Here is a 14,789-nt window from a genome sequence, read left to right as displayed (position 1 = left end):
ATATTCTTGAATCATCTTTTCCCCCTAAAAAAAATAAAAAAATATATTAAAAAAATATAAAAAAATTATCTTTTCAAATATCACAAAGTCTTATACTTTGTATTTTTTTTTTTTTTTTTTAAATGGTAAGGAAAAGGACCCTGACCGAACCTCAACCCTCACAGTTTTTTTGGTCCGATATTTGCGGGTCAGACACTTTGAGAGTGAGAGGGAAAGGGTAAGGAATTCCTACCCTCAAAGTGCCGCTAGTAGGGATTGAACCTCCAACCTCATGGTTGGAAGGTGCAATCTTTCCCACTAGACCAAGCTAAGCTTGGTAGTCTTATACTTTGTATGTGGCTATGGGGTTACAGTGATGAACAAATGTATACAAGTTAGTTAAATGAGAAAAAGGTGTTGCTTTCTTAAAAAAAGTAGAATTTTTCATTCATTTTTTTAAACAAAAGAATAGGGATTACTCGAATGAACAAATTAAATAGAGTTGATTATTTCTAAATTAGTTGATTTGAGGTTACTCATCCATATAAATAAGCTTACCTTATAAATCAATGTGGCCACACCGTATGGCTAGCCAAGTACAAGACTTACTTGGGGAGGGAAGTATGGTACAGTAGTTATTTCAATTTAGATTATTGCATTATTATGTTTATTAAATTTTCCTTTAATAATGAGATTTTCTAGAGAAAAGATAATAACAACCAACATAACTTTCCATTTATTTCATCCTTATTGAGTAAGATATTGAAAAATTATTATTTTTTATTTAAAATTTAAAAAGATAAATAAACCATATTAATTAATTAGTTATACATATCTTAATCCTAAAGGAAATCAAATTATTTTGTACTTGCACTTAAATTCCTTCTTTTTGGCAGAAAAAACGTGTTCGGTTTGAAGTCGGCTATCTTTTTTTCCTATAAACCTAATTCCTTAGCCCCCAACATCCTTATATAAAGAACACAAGCTAATTGCTATTGTACGTTTTATTATTATTAGTTTTTTCTGACGAATTTTCTTAAAATTAAGAAAATACAGTCACGTAGAATTTCTTAAGCAAACAAATAAATCACCAATGACCACCAAAATTATGAATCAATCTGCTCTAATCTCCGATCATGTTTTCAATTTTCCTGCTCCAATCTCTGATCATGTTTTCGGTAATAATCAAGGTTTTAATTATTTCGCTCCTATTGTAGATCATGTTATTACTAATTATCGAGGCGAAAGGATCAAAAGACAAAAAACAAATCACATGTTGAATTCATGTCCGCATCTTAATATGATGAACAATTGTTGTTTATCTTGTGGTAAGACGTTGCTTGCGCCTTTTAATTACAACCCTATTAATTTTCGTGTTCACGATAATTCAAAATTTGGCTCGTTGTTGAATCAAAAGAAATTATGTCTAGTTCTTGATTTAGATCATACGTTGCTTAATTCAACTCGATTAGATAAATTAGATTTGGAAGAGGAATACTTGAAAACTTGGACGACTCAAAATTCTTCAAATAATGACTTGTTTATACTAGATAAATTAGGGGTCATGACAAAGTTGAGGCCGTTTGTTCATAAATTTTTACAAGAAGCGAATAAGATGTTTGAGATGTATATATACACCATGGGTGATCGCGTTTATGCATTAGAGATGGCAAAGTTTCTTGATCCTGAAAATCAATACTTTCAAACAAGAATAATATCGCGAGATGACTGCCCTAACCAAGATCGAAAAGTACTAGATGTTTTACAAGTACCAGAGAAATTAGGCTTAGTACTTGATGATACAGAAGCTATTTGGCAGAGCAACAAAGATAATCTGATTGTAATGGATAGATATTTTTACTTTTCATCGGGTTGTCGTGAATTTGGTCATAAAAATTGCAAGTCTCTTGCTCAATTGAAGAGAGACGAGGATGGGTTTGATGGAGCACTTGCAACCATACTACGCGTTCTTACCAGAGTACACCATGACTTTTTCTACATTAATCCTCAATATGTCTCAGTTAGAGATGTTAGGCAAGTGCTTAAAACAAATAAAAGACAGGTCCTCAGAGATTGTAAGATAGTATTTAGTGCAGTTTTTCCTAGGAATTTCGTTGCTGCTAATCATCGTTTGTGGAAGATCGCAGAAGAGCTAGGTGCTACATGCTCGACTGAGCTTGACTCCAGTGTCACACATGTTGTTTCAACAGATGGTGGCACTGAGAAGTCCCTTTGGGCTGTCCGAGAGAGTAAGTTTCTGGTGAACCCTAAATGGATTGAAGCAGCATTATATTTGTGGCGAAGACAACTAGAAGATAGGTTTCCGGTAGCAAAGTTTGCTCTTGGTAAAGGTATAATTAGTACAGCCTAGGATGGTCTAAAACAACATCACAAGACATGTCTAAAATATGCCATAAAATTTAAGAGTTGCACGATGATGAATTGTCTATTAAACCAATTAAGCAGAGATATGAATGAATTATATGTAAAATGAACACAAATTTTTTCTACCAATCAATTTGTGCTCTTTCATAAGAGAGCTTATGTTACTATTTACACTGATCTTTATTATTTAGTTAGCACCATATATTTGTAATTTTTGGTCCAAAATTTAAATCCGAAGAATATACCTCTTATTCATGCCAATTTCCTACCTATGACATAGTTAATCACTTTATTATTTGATCCAACATGATAAAAACTTTATGTACTTTAAAACGGATGAGCCATAGATTAGTGGCTCGTTATGGTTATTTAACTTGTGGATTAGGCTACTTAATTAAATTATAAGCTGCTAATAATTTAATTAGATCAATAATGTATCATATGACTTTATAATGTCAAACTCGAAACCTAGGTTTAAGACTTTCTTAGTTATATTTTAATTCAGTATGGTTAGACAAATCTGTTTTGAAATCTAATTAGTTTATGTGATTAGTCTGACAACAACAATTAAAAATACATAATTAACGGCCATAAGACATGATTCTTTGGTCTAACGTTTAGATGCTTTAAACTAACTAATCTATACTACGTATACAAACTATAACTAAATAGCAATACGATTCCGAAAGTAGCAAGTTAAGCCAACATCTTTGTTCATTGTTTATTAAGCCAACATCCTTAATAATCTGATAACACCCCTTCTATTTTCTATTTTCACCATGACGTCCACGTCCTCTTCCACCTTTTCTATTTTCATCCCAACCAGGCGGAAAGCCAATAATCTGATAACACCCCTTCTTTTCGTGACCCATACGATTGCAATGAGTACAAAAAGGTCGTTCTCCATCTCCCGAGTCACTCCTAGCACGGGAATCAACCTTGAAGGCCATCACATTCTCCTTCGGCTTGCTGTCTCGGGTTTGCAATCGCTCGGTATTAATCACCGTTTGATAAGCACTATCGACAAGAGGTAGTGGCGATTGTGCTAGTAATTGTGCCCGTATAGACTCATACGGATCATCAAGGCCAATCAAGAAATAATGCAAGTAATCTTCTTCACGAATATCTCCAACTTGCTTTGCAATATTGCACTTACATGCTCCACAAGAACACTTTGGAACCCTGCAATATTGTACCAATTCCTTCCACAATTTTGACAATCTGCCAAAATAATCTGTCACCGACTCGGTGGATGCTTGTTTGCAAGTACCCAAGTCTTGTTTGAGTTGACAAACACGAGTCCCACTAACCACACAGTAACGTTGTTGTAGATGTATCCATAAGGCATTAACCACATCATAGTCTTCAATCGTTGATCGAAGCCCATCATCAAGAGTATTGTTTATCCATGAAACTAACATGGAATTGACCGCAATCCAGTGTTTATACTTTGTTGAATCAGCACTCGGTTCTTTGATGGAGCCATCCACAAACCCAAACTTCCACTTCGCAATCAAGGCCCTCCGAACAGCTTTCGACCACTCATCGTAGTTCGAACCCTTCAACTTGATCGGAGTAATTATGATTCCCGGATGATCGCTGGACCCTAGGTGGTAATCTAAATCCACCGAAGTGGCTGCGGCTGCGGCGGTTCATCATCCTTCGCCATCTCACAGTAGCCTTCTCATGTTTGTTTGGGAAAAATAAAAAAACTGATTTTGATTTTTTTTTTTTTTTTTTTCAAAAACGGAACCTAAACCTAGCTCTGATACCATGACAAATTCAACTGAACTTCTTAACCTTCTCATTCACAATTCAAGAGTATATATATCGTTACACAAGATATTCCTAACCCTAACATAATTAGAAATAAGATAGAATATTAACATAACTAGGAAATCTAAAGATATTATACAATATTTCCTAATATTATCTTAACACTATTTGTTGACGTGCGACTTGTATTATATGCAACAATCCTCGAAACAACTAATTGCTCGAAATAATAGTCACATATTTTAACATTTTAATTATGCAAAAATTATCATATCTCGTATTGAATGGTTGTTTGTTATTGATTATACGCATGCATGTACAATAATACTCTTATTAAGAATGAGTATTGGTTCCACTAATATTAGATGTAAAATTAAACTACATAATAACTACGTATATAGCTATATGATGGAAGAACTATAACTAATGAAACAAGCTAAAATTCATCTTTTGATATACTTGGTACATAATAATTTATTTAAAAATAAGGCCTGTTGGATAAAATTTGCCTTTCAAACAGTGGAATGGGCGGTTTGAATTTCAATTTTCAGCCGAAACAAAAATAATTAAGTTAGAAATTTGTCAATACTTAACAGCTCAGATTGTGTTAGTTGCCACATAACAATTTGTATTAAAAGTTGACTTTGGATATCGCAGTTGACTTATTTAATTAATATATTTGTAAATTGCTAACAAACTGCAAAGTGTTATTTTCTTCATTAAAAAAATCATAGTAGTGGACGTCATATAATAAAGTAATATAAATTAACATCAAGAATTAATTAATCATAAACAGAATGTGGTTGAGTTAAAATTGATTGGCCTTTTTCTTTGTTAACTAATTACAATAATATAGTATCTTTGACCCTATTGGCGTTATGGCCTATTGCATTGTGGCATAAGATGGACATACGTAGCCAATAAATTTGAAGTTATTATATTATTATTTGTTGGAGCCATTTAACATTTTAACCTTTTCCTTAATCCCTTGCAAGATTCTAATTAATCTCGCCGCTTCTTTGTTAATTCGTTTTTTTTGTTTTTGCTACCCTTTAATACACGTATGGTAATGTACGAAAAAAAAAACTCTAATACTCCCTCCGTTTTTAAATACTTGCTCCATTTCTCCATGCGCGGAGTTTTAGGAGAAATTGAAGAAAGTAATAAAATATTGAGGTAGTGGGGTCGGTGGAAGAATAAAAAATTATAAAAGGCAAAAGTAGTGGAGAGAATTGGTGAAAAGAGAATATATGTAGGGACCACTAGGTAAGAGAAATAATTAAATAATGTAAAAGTTTTCTAAATAAGGAAATTGAGCAAGTATTTAAAAACGGTCGCAAATGGAAAATGGAGCAACTATTTAAAAACGGAGGGAGTACCAATATGGATAGATACAATAATGCAAAGTACATCATCCGAAAAATTTAATATATTAAATTATTGTAACTTTTAAGATAGGTTTTCAATTTGATTAAATGAAGTGTTGAAGAGCGTGTGTCATATAAAATTAAACGAAAAAAAAAAAAAAGAAGCTTCAAGGGTCGCGGAGAAAAGTTGAAAAAATGGGATTATTGTTATAATATAAACTTATTTCTAGCCTATTTTGTTCTACTTTAGTCCTTATTATCCAAACAAACCTTGCATGCTTAAATTATGTCAATAAATAAATAAATAAAAATAAATAAAAGATTATTTATTTATTTTTATTACTAAAACCTCAATTCATTAAAATTAAAAAAATAAAATAAAATAAAATAAAATAAAAAGTAGCATCCTACTCTCGCTCTCTACCTCGATCGATCTTTAATTCTCCTTGGTTGCTTTCGTATATGTAAGAAAACAAAGGACAAATTAAAGTAAACACTAATAAACTAATTGACATGCACATTTGTCAATTTAGTACATACTTCTCTAACTTAAACGTCATTCCTCTATATATAAGGCACGCCATATTGCACATTATTGTGTGACAAAGTGAAATAGACGTTTTTCTTCCTATATGAAATAGAGTTATAATGAGAAGTTGTATTTGCAAATTATATTCACAAATTCTTCAATCCTTAAGACTATGCATTTCTTCATAAATTAAAATAATAATAAATACATAAACAAATAAATAAATAAATTTATATCTCTTGTTTGCATTAACGCCAAGATGGATCATTATAGTAGTATTTTACATACATTGTTGAGCATAAATTTGGTAAATATACATCCTTTATTTATTTTACTTGATACATTTCTTTTATGTCAACATACAAGTTTAACGATTTATTATAAATCTAATTATTTTAAAGTAAAATAACCAAAATATATCAATTATAATTTATAAAAATTTTAATGATGAGATGATTCTGATAAAGTCTCACGTGATTATGCTTTATTTTTACATATAAAAAGTAGTTAATAAATATTTTAGTAAAAATTCAAAATTCGTCAACTAATACAGAACTAAATTACAAAATACGGAGTAGTAAAATTTTATCTAACTTGTTTACATAATTGATGTGACGCTGAAGAACCGACTGAATGAGTTGAAAGAGAGACGAGAAGATGAGGATGATATGAGTTACATTTAATTATTGGAAAATGATTATCTAATATTATGTCAGAAAATGATAGTGAAATTGCAACGTGAAAGTTTCGTCAAACTTGTGATATAAGCTAAGTTTTTTTTTATATATTATATGTAACAAGAAGATAATAATCAAGTACATGTAAGTACATATTTGATTAGTATACGAAGAACATTTGACGATGTTCATAAAACTATACTTGTTACACTAATTGATCATGATTAAGTACCTAGTTGTAGAAACAATCAAATAAATAGTCTCACATTGCATAATTTGAAGTATATAGTATTTCCCTCTTCGGGGTCGTTACGTAATATTTCGTTTTTAATAATCTGAAATTAAATATTGTTAAATTTATATTACCAACTACCATCTTTCAAAAAAAAAAAAAAAAAAAAAAATCAAATACCAATGAACTTAGCAATTTTCAACGTACCAGTCAATAAAGTTGCTTTTAGAGAAGGTAGACTAGTTATCAAAGTGTAACAAATCTTATGATATGAACAAGATTGAGAAATTAATTGAGCCAAACCGTATACTTGTATAAGCTTATGCAACATTAATACAGGTATAATCATGCGGTATAGTCGTACTAACATTATTTTTAATTGAATAAATTATGTGATAAAAGAAATTTGTATCTATATGTATATATATATATTCCCTTTATTAGTGCTTGTAATACCTTACTACAAGTACATGCGATTTTAACCGGTATGTAATAGTGACACATGAGATGCTTTATTCACCTAAATTTTACTTGTTTTAATTTATTTTTATGATCCAAAATTATATAAAAACTTATTGAAACCTAATTTTGTAGAATTTAGTTGATTATATTTGAAATTATTAGAGCTTAATTTGGTTGTGAATCAAACGTTGTTAAACATTTTTTTTTTAATCATCCTAAAAGAAAATAACCTCTTTTTATTCACCATGTATTATTGTGGCTGGTCACACCATAGGCCAGCCATCGTGGGGTTACTTCGTTAGTGTTAGGTTAGTTCGTCGGTGTTATAAGGCTTATTTTGTCATTGTTATAGATTTTATTTGGATAATAATATTGGGACTACTCGGTCATTGTTATAGGGTTAGTTTGTTCTCTTACAAGCAGCCGGCCTCATGTGTATGCATTCGGTCAGCCGGTCACAAAACGTGTTGCTTTTTATTTGCACAACACTATAGCTGGCAAAATGTACATTTAAAACAACTTTTTCTTATCTTTAGAAGAAGGAAAAAAAAAAAAAAAAAAAGAGGTAATGAGAAAAAAAAAATGGTAATTTAAAATGAAAAATTAAAACATTCATATAATAATTGAGTAGAGTTAGGAATCTCAGGCACATAATGATGAGCCAATTGTGCTTCTCCAATTAGGAACTATGAACTATTAATAAAGAAGCTAAGGGAGTATCCGGACATGTTGGAATTGAAGTTTTTAAATATAGGTCATGATTGGCTGATTGCCATCCTATAATCACCCCAAACTCACTACTTTCATGCACGATTATTAAATGAAATGTAAATCTTATATACAAGTAATATATAAATATATAATCGATTCTATTTATCTAGAAAAATATTGAGTATATCTCTACACCAAATTAATACTTTTAAATTTATTTTTTTGTGGTTAAATAGGTAAGCAACTACTTATTGTCCTAAAATTTGAATTCTACAATTGGTGCATGAGATAGGCAACCCTATTATCGGACATTTAATCAGTTTTGAGAGATTGCACTATGTGCATGTATGGCAGAACTGGTTGATATTTTTTCAAACTGGTTAAGTTTCATATGGGTGCTAAAATATATAATGTATTGGATTAAACATTATAGTGGTGTTAGTTTCATTCATAGATAGAAAATTGTCATACAGAGAAAGTATCGAGTAATCTAGTAACACAACATAAACCGGATGCAATGTATAATCAAAGACATATCGATGGTTATTATTTGAAGTTTTGGTGAGTCTATCTCATTTTTTACCAGGAAATACAAAGGCCATGGCCTAAGGAGTTTCACAATTGGTGTTGCCCAAGTTTTGTTGCCCAATTGGAGTTACACAGTCCAATTTACCTCATTTAATTTGCAATTGCTTATTATTTCTAGGTTGTGCGTATGCCATGGCTCAACTAGTGATGACATTCTCTACTGCTAAAATGTAAGTTAATTTTACCTATTCCTTTTAATGTTAGAATTATTGAAGAAATATTAACCTTTATTGAACAAACAATTATCTCTATTTTCATTGAAATGTAGGCATACCGATAAACAAAGTATATATGATTTAGAACATGAACATTACAACATTGATCATGAATTGTTAATATGATCGCGTCAGTCGATTATCTCAATATATATATATATATGTTATTGATTATTTATGAATCTGTAATTTTATCTAAAATCAAATATACCAATTATGATGTAGAACATGAACATTACAAAATTGTTATAATCACTATGTTCACATTCGTGGACACTGACGATTTTAATTAAGAAACACTACCAAATTTGTAAACTCAAAATCGGTGCTAAATGATTCCATTCTCACCTTCGAAAAAGTGTTAAAACCTAAAATGGCAAAGACCTATACTACATTATGATTTCTTACTTTTCTTGATTTTTTTAACTCATAATGAAATAAATTCATGAATTTTGCCTCTTTATTTATTTATTTTTTTTTAATCTCATTTTGACATTTTTACTATGTAAACGATAGCTAAGAGTCAAACTCATGTGATGATGAACAAACACAAATTCTGTTATAAAATTGTTGAATTATACAGTAACAATTGCACGTACACATTATTCTATTGCATGTGAATTGTGACACCATCATAAACATGGCTTAGACATGTGATACTCAAACATTATTATTTCAGGAGAGAGAAATGTAGAGAAAATAAAACTATAATTATAAAAAATTATAAAATCAAAATCAAAGGGCAAAGGCATTTCTCATGTATATATTTTCATCAATCATGTCAAATTATAAATCCCTCACATATATTTACAATAGACTCAATAATATTGGAGGGACCAAAATCAAATAATATTAATAATCATAAGTTAATTAATAATAACAAGTTAACAACCTCTGATCATCCCCTAAAAAATTACAATTACAATTACAATTACATAATCCACCCATTTGTCAAAAAACCTTGAGTAATCAGACATTTAAACCACAATCAACCTCCTAATTTTCTCATCAAATCGCGCTCGCTTAATCCCACAAAAATAAAATAAAATCAGATCAAATAAACCCGACTAGGAATTTCCCACCAATCAGTATTATATTTAACCAAACAAGCAAACCAGTCATTCTTTTTTTCAAAAGTCAATCTTTTTTTTTTGAAAAATTTTGTTCCAACTTTACCCTCTATAAGAAAGAGGAGTATTTTCAGAAATAGAATTAAGATGAGAAGAACCATCAGCAGCCCCCAAATGAAACAAATTATTAAAATCAAAACTATAATCTAAATCACTAAATCCAGTTAAATACCCACCAGATGAATTTATTATATGATCTCCTCCATTTAATCTCCATGCTTCTTGATGATTATTATTATTACTATGATTTTGTTGATCAGATGATGAAGATGGTGATGAAGATGATCCACTTCCTACCATTACTTCCAACTTTGTGCTTATATTATTACTCCCCTTGTTGTTGTTGTTGTTGTTGTTGTTGTTGGTGCACCCTGGTCCGGCCTCGGCCTCGGCTTCGAGTGCTTTGACTTTTTTGGCTTTGTCTTTCCCTTTGCCTTTGTTGCTGCCCCCGGCGTCGGGTTTTCCGGTTAAGCGTTGGACGAGCTCCCGGAAATTCGCGACGTCGGTTTTGATGATCTCAGGGGCAAATATATGGATGATTCTGATTTTAGGTTGGACTTTTGTGATCACACGTGAGTCTCTATGCATGGCTAAGGCTCCTGAGGTTGTTGTTTGGGTTAACATGCTACTACTATTTTGTTTCTTGAACATATGAGTCATGGTTAATTTTTGGAGTGAGAAAGTTAGAGAGAGAAGGGTTTTTTTTTGTGAAAATTTTTTAGGGTTTTGAAAAGTTTTTGTTTGTTGCAAAGGATAAGGGTTTTGTATATATATATACATATAGAATATAAATATGAAGGGTGGAATTTTTTTAATTTTTTGTTAATAATTTAGACAAAAACAAAGATATAAAGAGGAATATTTTAAAAATAATTATGGGATAGTTGAGAAATTAAATATAAAAAAACAGGCTGTCTCATTTGAGAGTAGTAGGATGAATGTACTTAAATTGGGAATGAATCTTGGTTTAATTTGGAAAATAATGTTGGGATCATTGTTGTGGGACATGAATCAAAGTACTAGATGTGTTTATGGTCCCCTTTGTGGTCCACTAATAATATTATGGTAGTTTTAACATAGATTATTAGATATGATTGATGTTAATTAATCTTAATTGATGGTTAATTTGATTATGGGGGTAAGGAAACTTGTTAATATACAAAAACAGCCACTATTAGTAATAATATACTTTATTAATAGTGGTTTAGAATTGATGATATAGATATATAATATTGATTAGAGCCAATTTGTTGGGATGAAAGTGGCAAATTTTAATTATTTATGAGGTTAATTATTAGTTTATTACTATAATAAGTAAATGGTTAACCCAATTGCATACGTTGAAAGCAATTTCCCATTTTAATTGGAGGTTACGTGCAGTTCAAGGGCAAACTTTTCTGATATTGATGATATGGTATAAAATATGTCAAAATATATGGACAATTTTGAGTAGATTAATAAGAATGTTTTGGCTTTGATTTTCTTGACTTTACAAGTAAGGCCCTGTTTGATTCACCTTAAAAAAATAATATTCAGTAAAAATAATTTCAGTTCAGTAAAAATAAGTTCAGTTTAGTAAAATTAATTTCAGTTCAGTAAAAATAATTTCAGTTCAGTAAAAATAAGTTCAGAGTAAAATTCAATTTTCTTAAAGAAAAATTATAATAGAAAATCAGTAAAAATAATTTCAGTTCAGTAAAAATAATTTAAGTTCAGTAAAAATAATTTCAGTTCAGTAAAATTAAGTTCAGTTCAATAAAAATAAGTTCAGTTCAGTAAAAATAATTTCAGTTCAGCAAAATTAAGGTGAATCAAACAGGGCCTAATAATGAGTATTGTTTATAGAAGTGATCCAAAGTTTTCTACCATTGGTTTTGCTTTCTTATCATTGATTCATGGCTAGTAAATTTTGGATGAAAAATTTTGGAGGGTTTAACAAAAATTGAACCTCTAACTTTTATATTGCTTAGCTTGGCCTTGGTGAAAGAACCATGGCTTCTGCATCGGTTGTAATAAATAAAAATAATTATTTTTTTAAAATATATATGATTTTCACTTATTAAAATTTAACTGTAAAGGAATAACATCCAAAACTTCATATTCTAGTGTTAAAGATTGTAATGTAATTATAATCTTGAGGTCATGACTCTCATGAGATCAAATCTAGTAAAAGCATATATCTTTGATTGAATGCGGATGACATAGTAATTAAACAACCATGTTTACAAACATACTTTGCAACAAATTTTATTTATTTATTTATTTTTGATCTGAGGACAAATTTATACTTCGTTTATTTTTAATGATATCTTATGCAATTTTAATCAATGGCTAGAGACCAAAGCATAAAAATATGGAGTAACAATGAACCATATTGATTGATTAAGTTTAATTATATACTTGTCAATTATTCCTAGAAAAAAAAATAAAGTAATAACCTCAACTTAACTTAAAAAATTAAAATAAATTTAGAACTTAATTTATATACAAGTATGATTTTTCAAAAAAAAATAAAAATAAATAAATAAATAAAAAATCATGTATTTTTGTACGGGCAAATTTAACATAATTTCCTGTTTCTTATCTACTAATGTTATATGCCTTTTTTCCTTTTGTAGTAGAATTATCCATTAGTTACTTAGTGTTGAAATGAGCAAGAGATTCCAAAAATATGCTTTTATTAATTACTTAATAGTCTATTTATAATTAAAATTTTCAAGTTTTGTTCCAATTTCTTATTCAACAAATTCGCGTTTTTGGAAGGAAGCCAATGTCATGGTCTCCATAATTCACTATCGACAACCGTACACATCCGCGTATTGTAGGAATTTATTTATAACACAATTAAGCTTATTAAATTATTATAAAATTCATAGTATAATATTACTTTGCTTGGTATTTTTTTAATGTCTAATTTTTGTCGTATGTGCTTGAGTTGGTCCAATTGATTTGTACACCATGTAACGGAAGTAACTGTCACTAAACTATAAAATTATGGGGGACTAACATTCCATACTAAGTTTGAGAGGTTAAGAGACATTTTAATCATGTTTGATTTAAGAGATACAAGAATATTACTTATATAACTATTCATTGATTCATACAATCATTTATATTACGCACAATCATGACCTGTTCTTTAGTTTAAATAATTAGTAGTATTGTAAGATTATGTCTCAAACAGTAGGGGATAATTATAATTAATTTGGGAAGTTTGTGTTGGCATGTCCGTACATAAGAACTTAAATAAAAAAAATTCAAAAATAAACAAAAACTGAAACCTTGAATTAGTTTTAGGGACCGGGAGATGTTGAACTCTCCCCTTTTTTTTATAATCGATGAACTAATAACACAACAAAACATATGATAGTGAATCGATATTTGGTGAACTTCTTTGACATCCCTATCAACTTTCAGAATGTTGCGTCAAAATAAGCACATCTGACCCTCTTTAATTGTAATATTTCAGTGCAGATCGAGACATATATCACCACGTTAATGGCCATAGAAAGGAGACGAGTGTAGTGCGTGAAAATATATTGAAGTACGGGCATGTTCTCTTCAGATTATTTTCAGTTCAGTTCAGCTCTTAATTTCCTCCTCTTATAAAATATTCAGTTCAGTTTAGCTCCAATAAGTTCAGTTTAGTTCAGTTCAATTCAGCTCCGCTCCAACAGGTTCAATTTAAATTCAGCTCAGTTCAGTCAATCAGAACAGGTCCGGCCAAAATCATAATTTTTGAGTGCTTAGCTTGAAGAACGCTTATACTCCATTTTACGACTGAAACACAAGCTCGTGCATACATTAAGCCATGCAAAACTTTGTTCTATATTTGAGGCACCAAAACCAAATATGTGCATATAATTTTGATAATTATAAACTCAAATATGATTACCAATTTAGCCATTTAGGTAATAAATAGACATAATTTTATCTACTCTTTGTAAATTTATACAATCAATGATATAACTAGGTTTTGATCTACTCTTTGTAAATCTATACAATCAATGACATAATTTTATCTACTCTTTGTAAATTTATACAAAACCAAATATGTACATATAATTTTGATAATTATAAACTCAAATATAATCTTTGTTGTTTATATTATATAGATCTGAACCCTCCTCTATTCATGAAGTATATAACCCTGGCCTTGCATTTAATTATTTCCATTGAATGAAATAGGGGTTTTCTAACTCAAACAATTGTTATGCCTTGGACAATCTCTACTTCATCCATGTCTCCTTTCCATGTGTTATGAAGTGCACCATCAAATGTTACAAATTAGTATTCTATGCTATATATATTGTCATTATAATGGAAATAATACCAAAATAACTACCTACCAATTGAGGATCTAGGAGATGGAGGGATGGTTTGTCCCTCCATCTCCCCACTATGATGGGTGTTCGAACCTCAATTCCCAATCTATGTTGATCAACCCTAATAACAAATAGGCAAAAATGAACTTTAAAAAAAAATACTAATCATCATCTGATAAACTGGTCTGGGCCATACCTTTCACGATTTTCCACTTTATACGACCAAGGAGGTTCGGTCCATTGACATCATCACATATAATGTCTGCATATGGATACATGCATGCACGAATACAAGAGGTAAGTGCATTACTGATTGTATCGTTTATTCCTGCAACAAAACACCTTGTAGTTTGTTTACAAGAAGCATGTGTTAGGTGAGAAATGATAGGAATCATCAATCATGAGAAATATAA

At 30.2% G+C, this 14,789-nt stretch overlaps 1 protein-coding gene and 1 pseudogene across 1 annotated transcript; one reads left to right on the top strand and one right to left on the bottom strand.

Moving 5' to 3' along the window:
* Nucleotides 1–1,072: 1,072 nt before the first annotated feature.
* On the top strand, nt 1,073–2,350 carry LOC145606939 (RNA polymerase II C-terminal domain phosphatase-like 4 pseudogene; annotated as a pseudogene).
* A 775-nt stretch (nt 2,351–3,125) lies between these two features.
* Nucleotides 3,126–3,785, bottom strand: LOC145606938 (uncharacterized). The gene has a single exon (XM_081662756.1). The coding sequence runs from the start codon at nt 3,783–3,785 to the stop codon at nt 3,126–3,128; it is 660 nt and encodes a 219-aa protein (XP_081518882.1).
* Between the last annotated feature and the right edge of the window lie 11,004 nt (nt 3,786–14,789).

Source organism: Chenopodium album, chromosome 23 (assembly GCF_948465745.1).
Source record: "Chenopodium album chromosome 23, dcCheAlbu1.1, whole genome shotgun sequence".
Taxonomy (NCBI): Eukaryota; Viridiplantae; Streptophyta; class Magnoliopsida; order Caryophyllales; family Amaranthaceae; genus Chenopodium; species Chenopodium album.
This window is presented reverse-complemented; position numbering and strand designations above follow the sequence as displayed.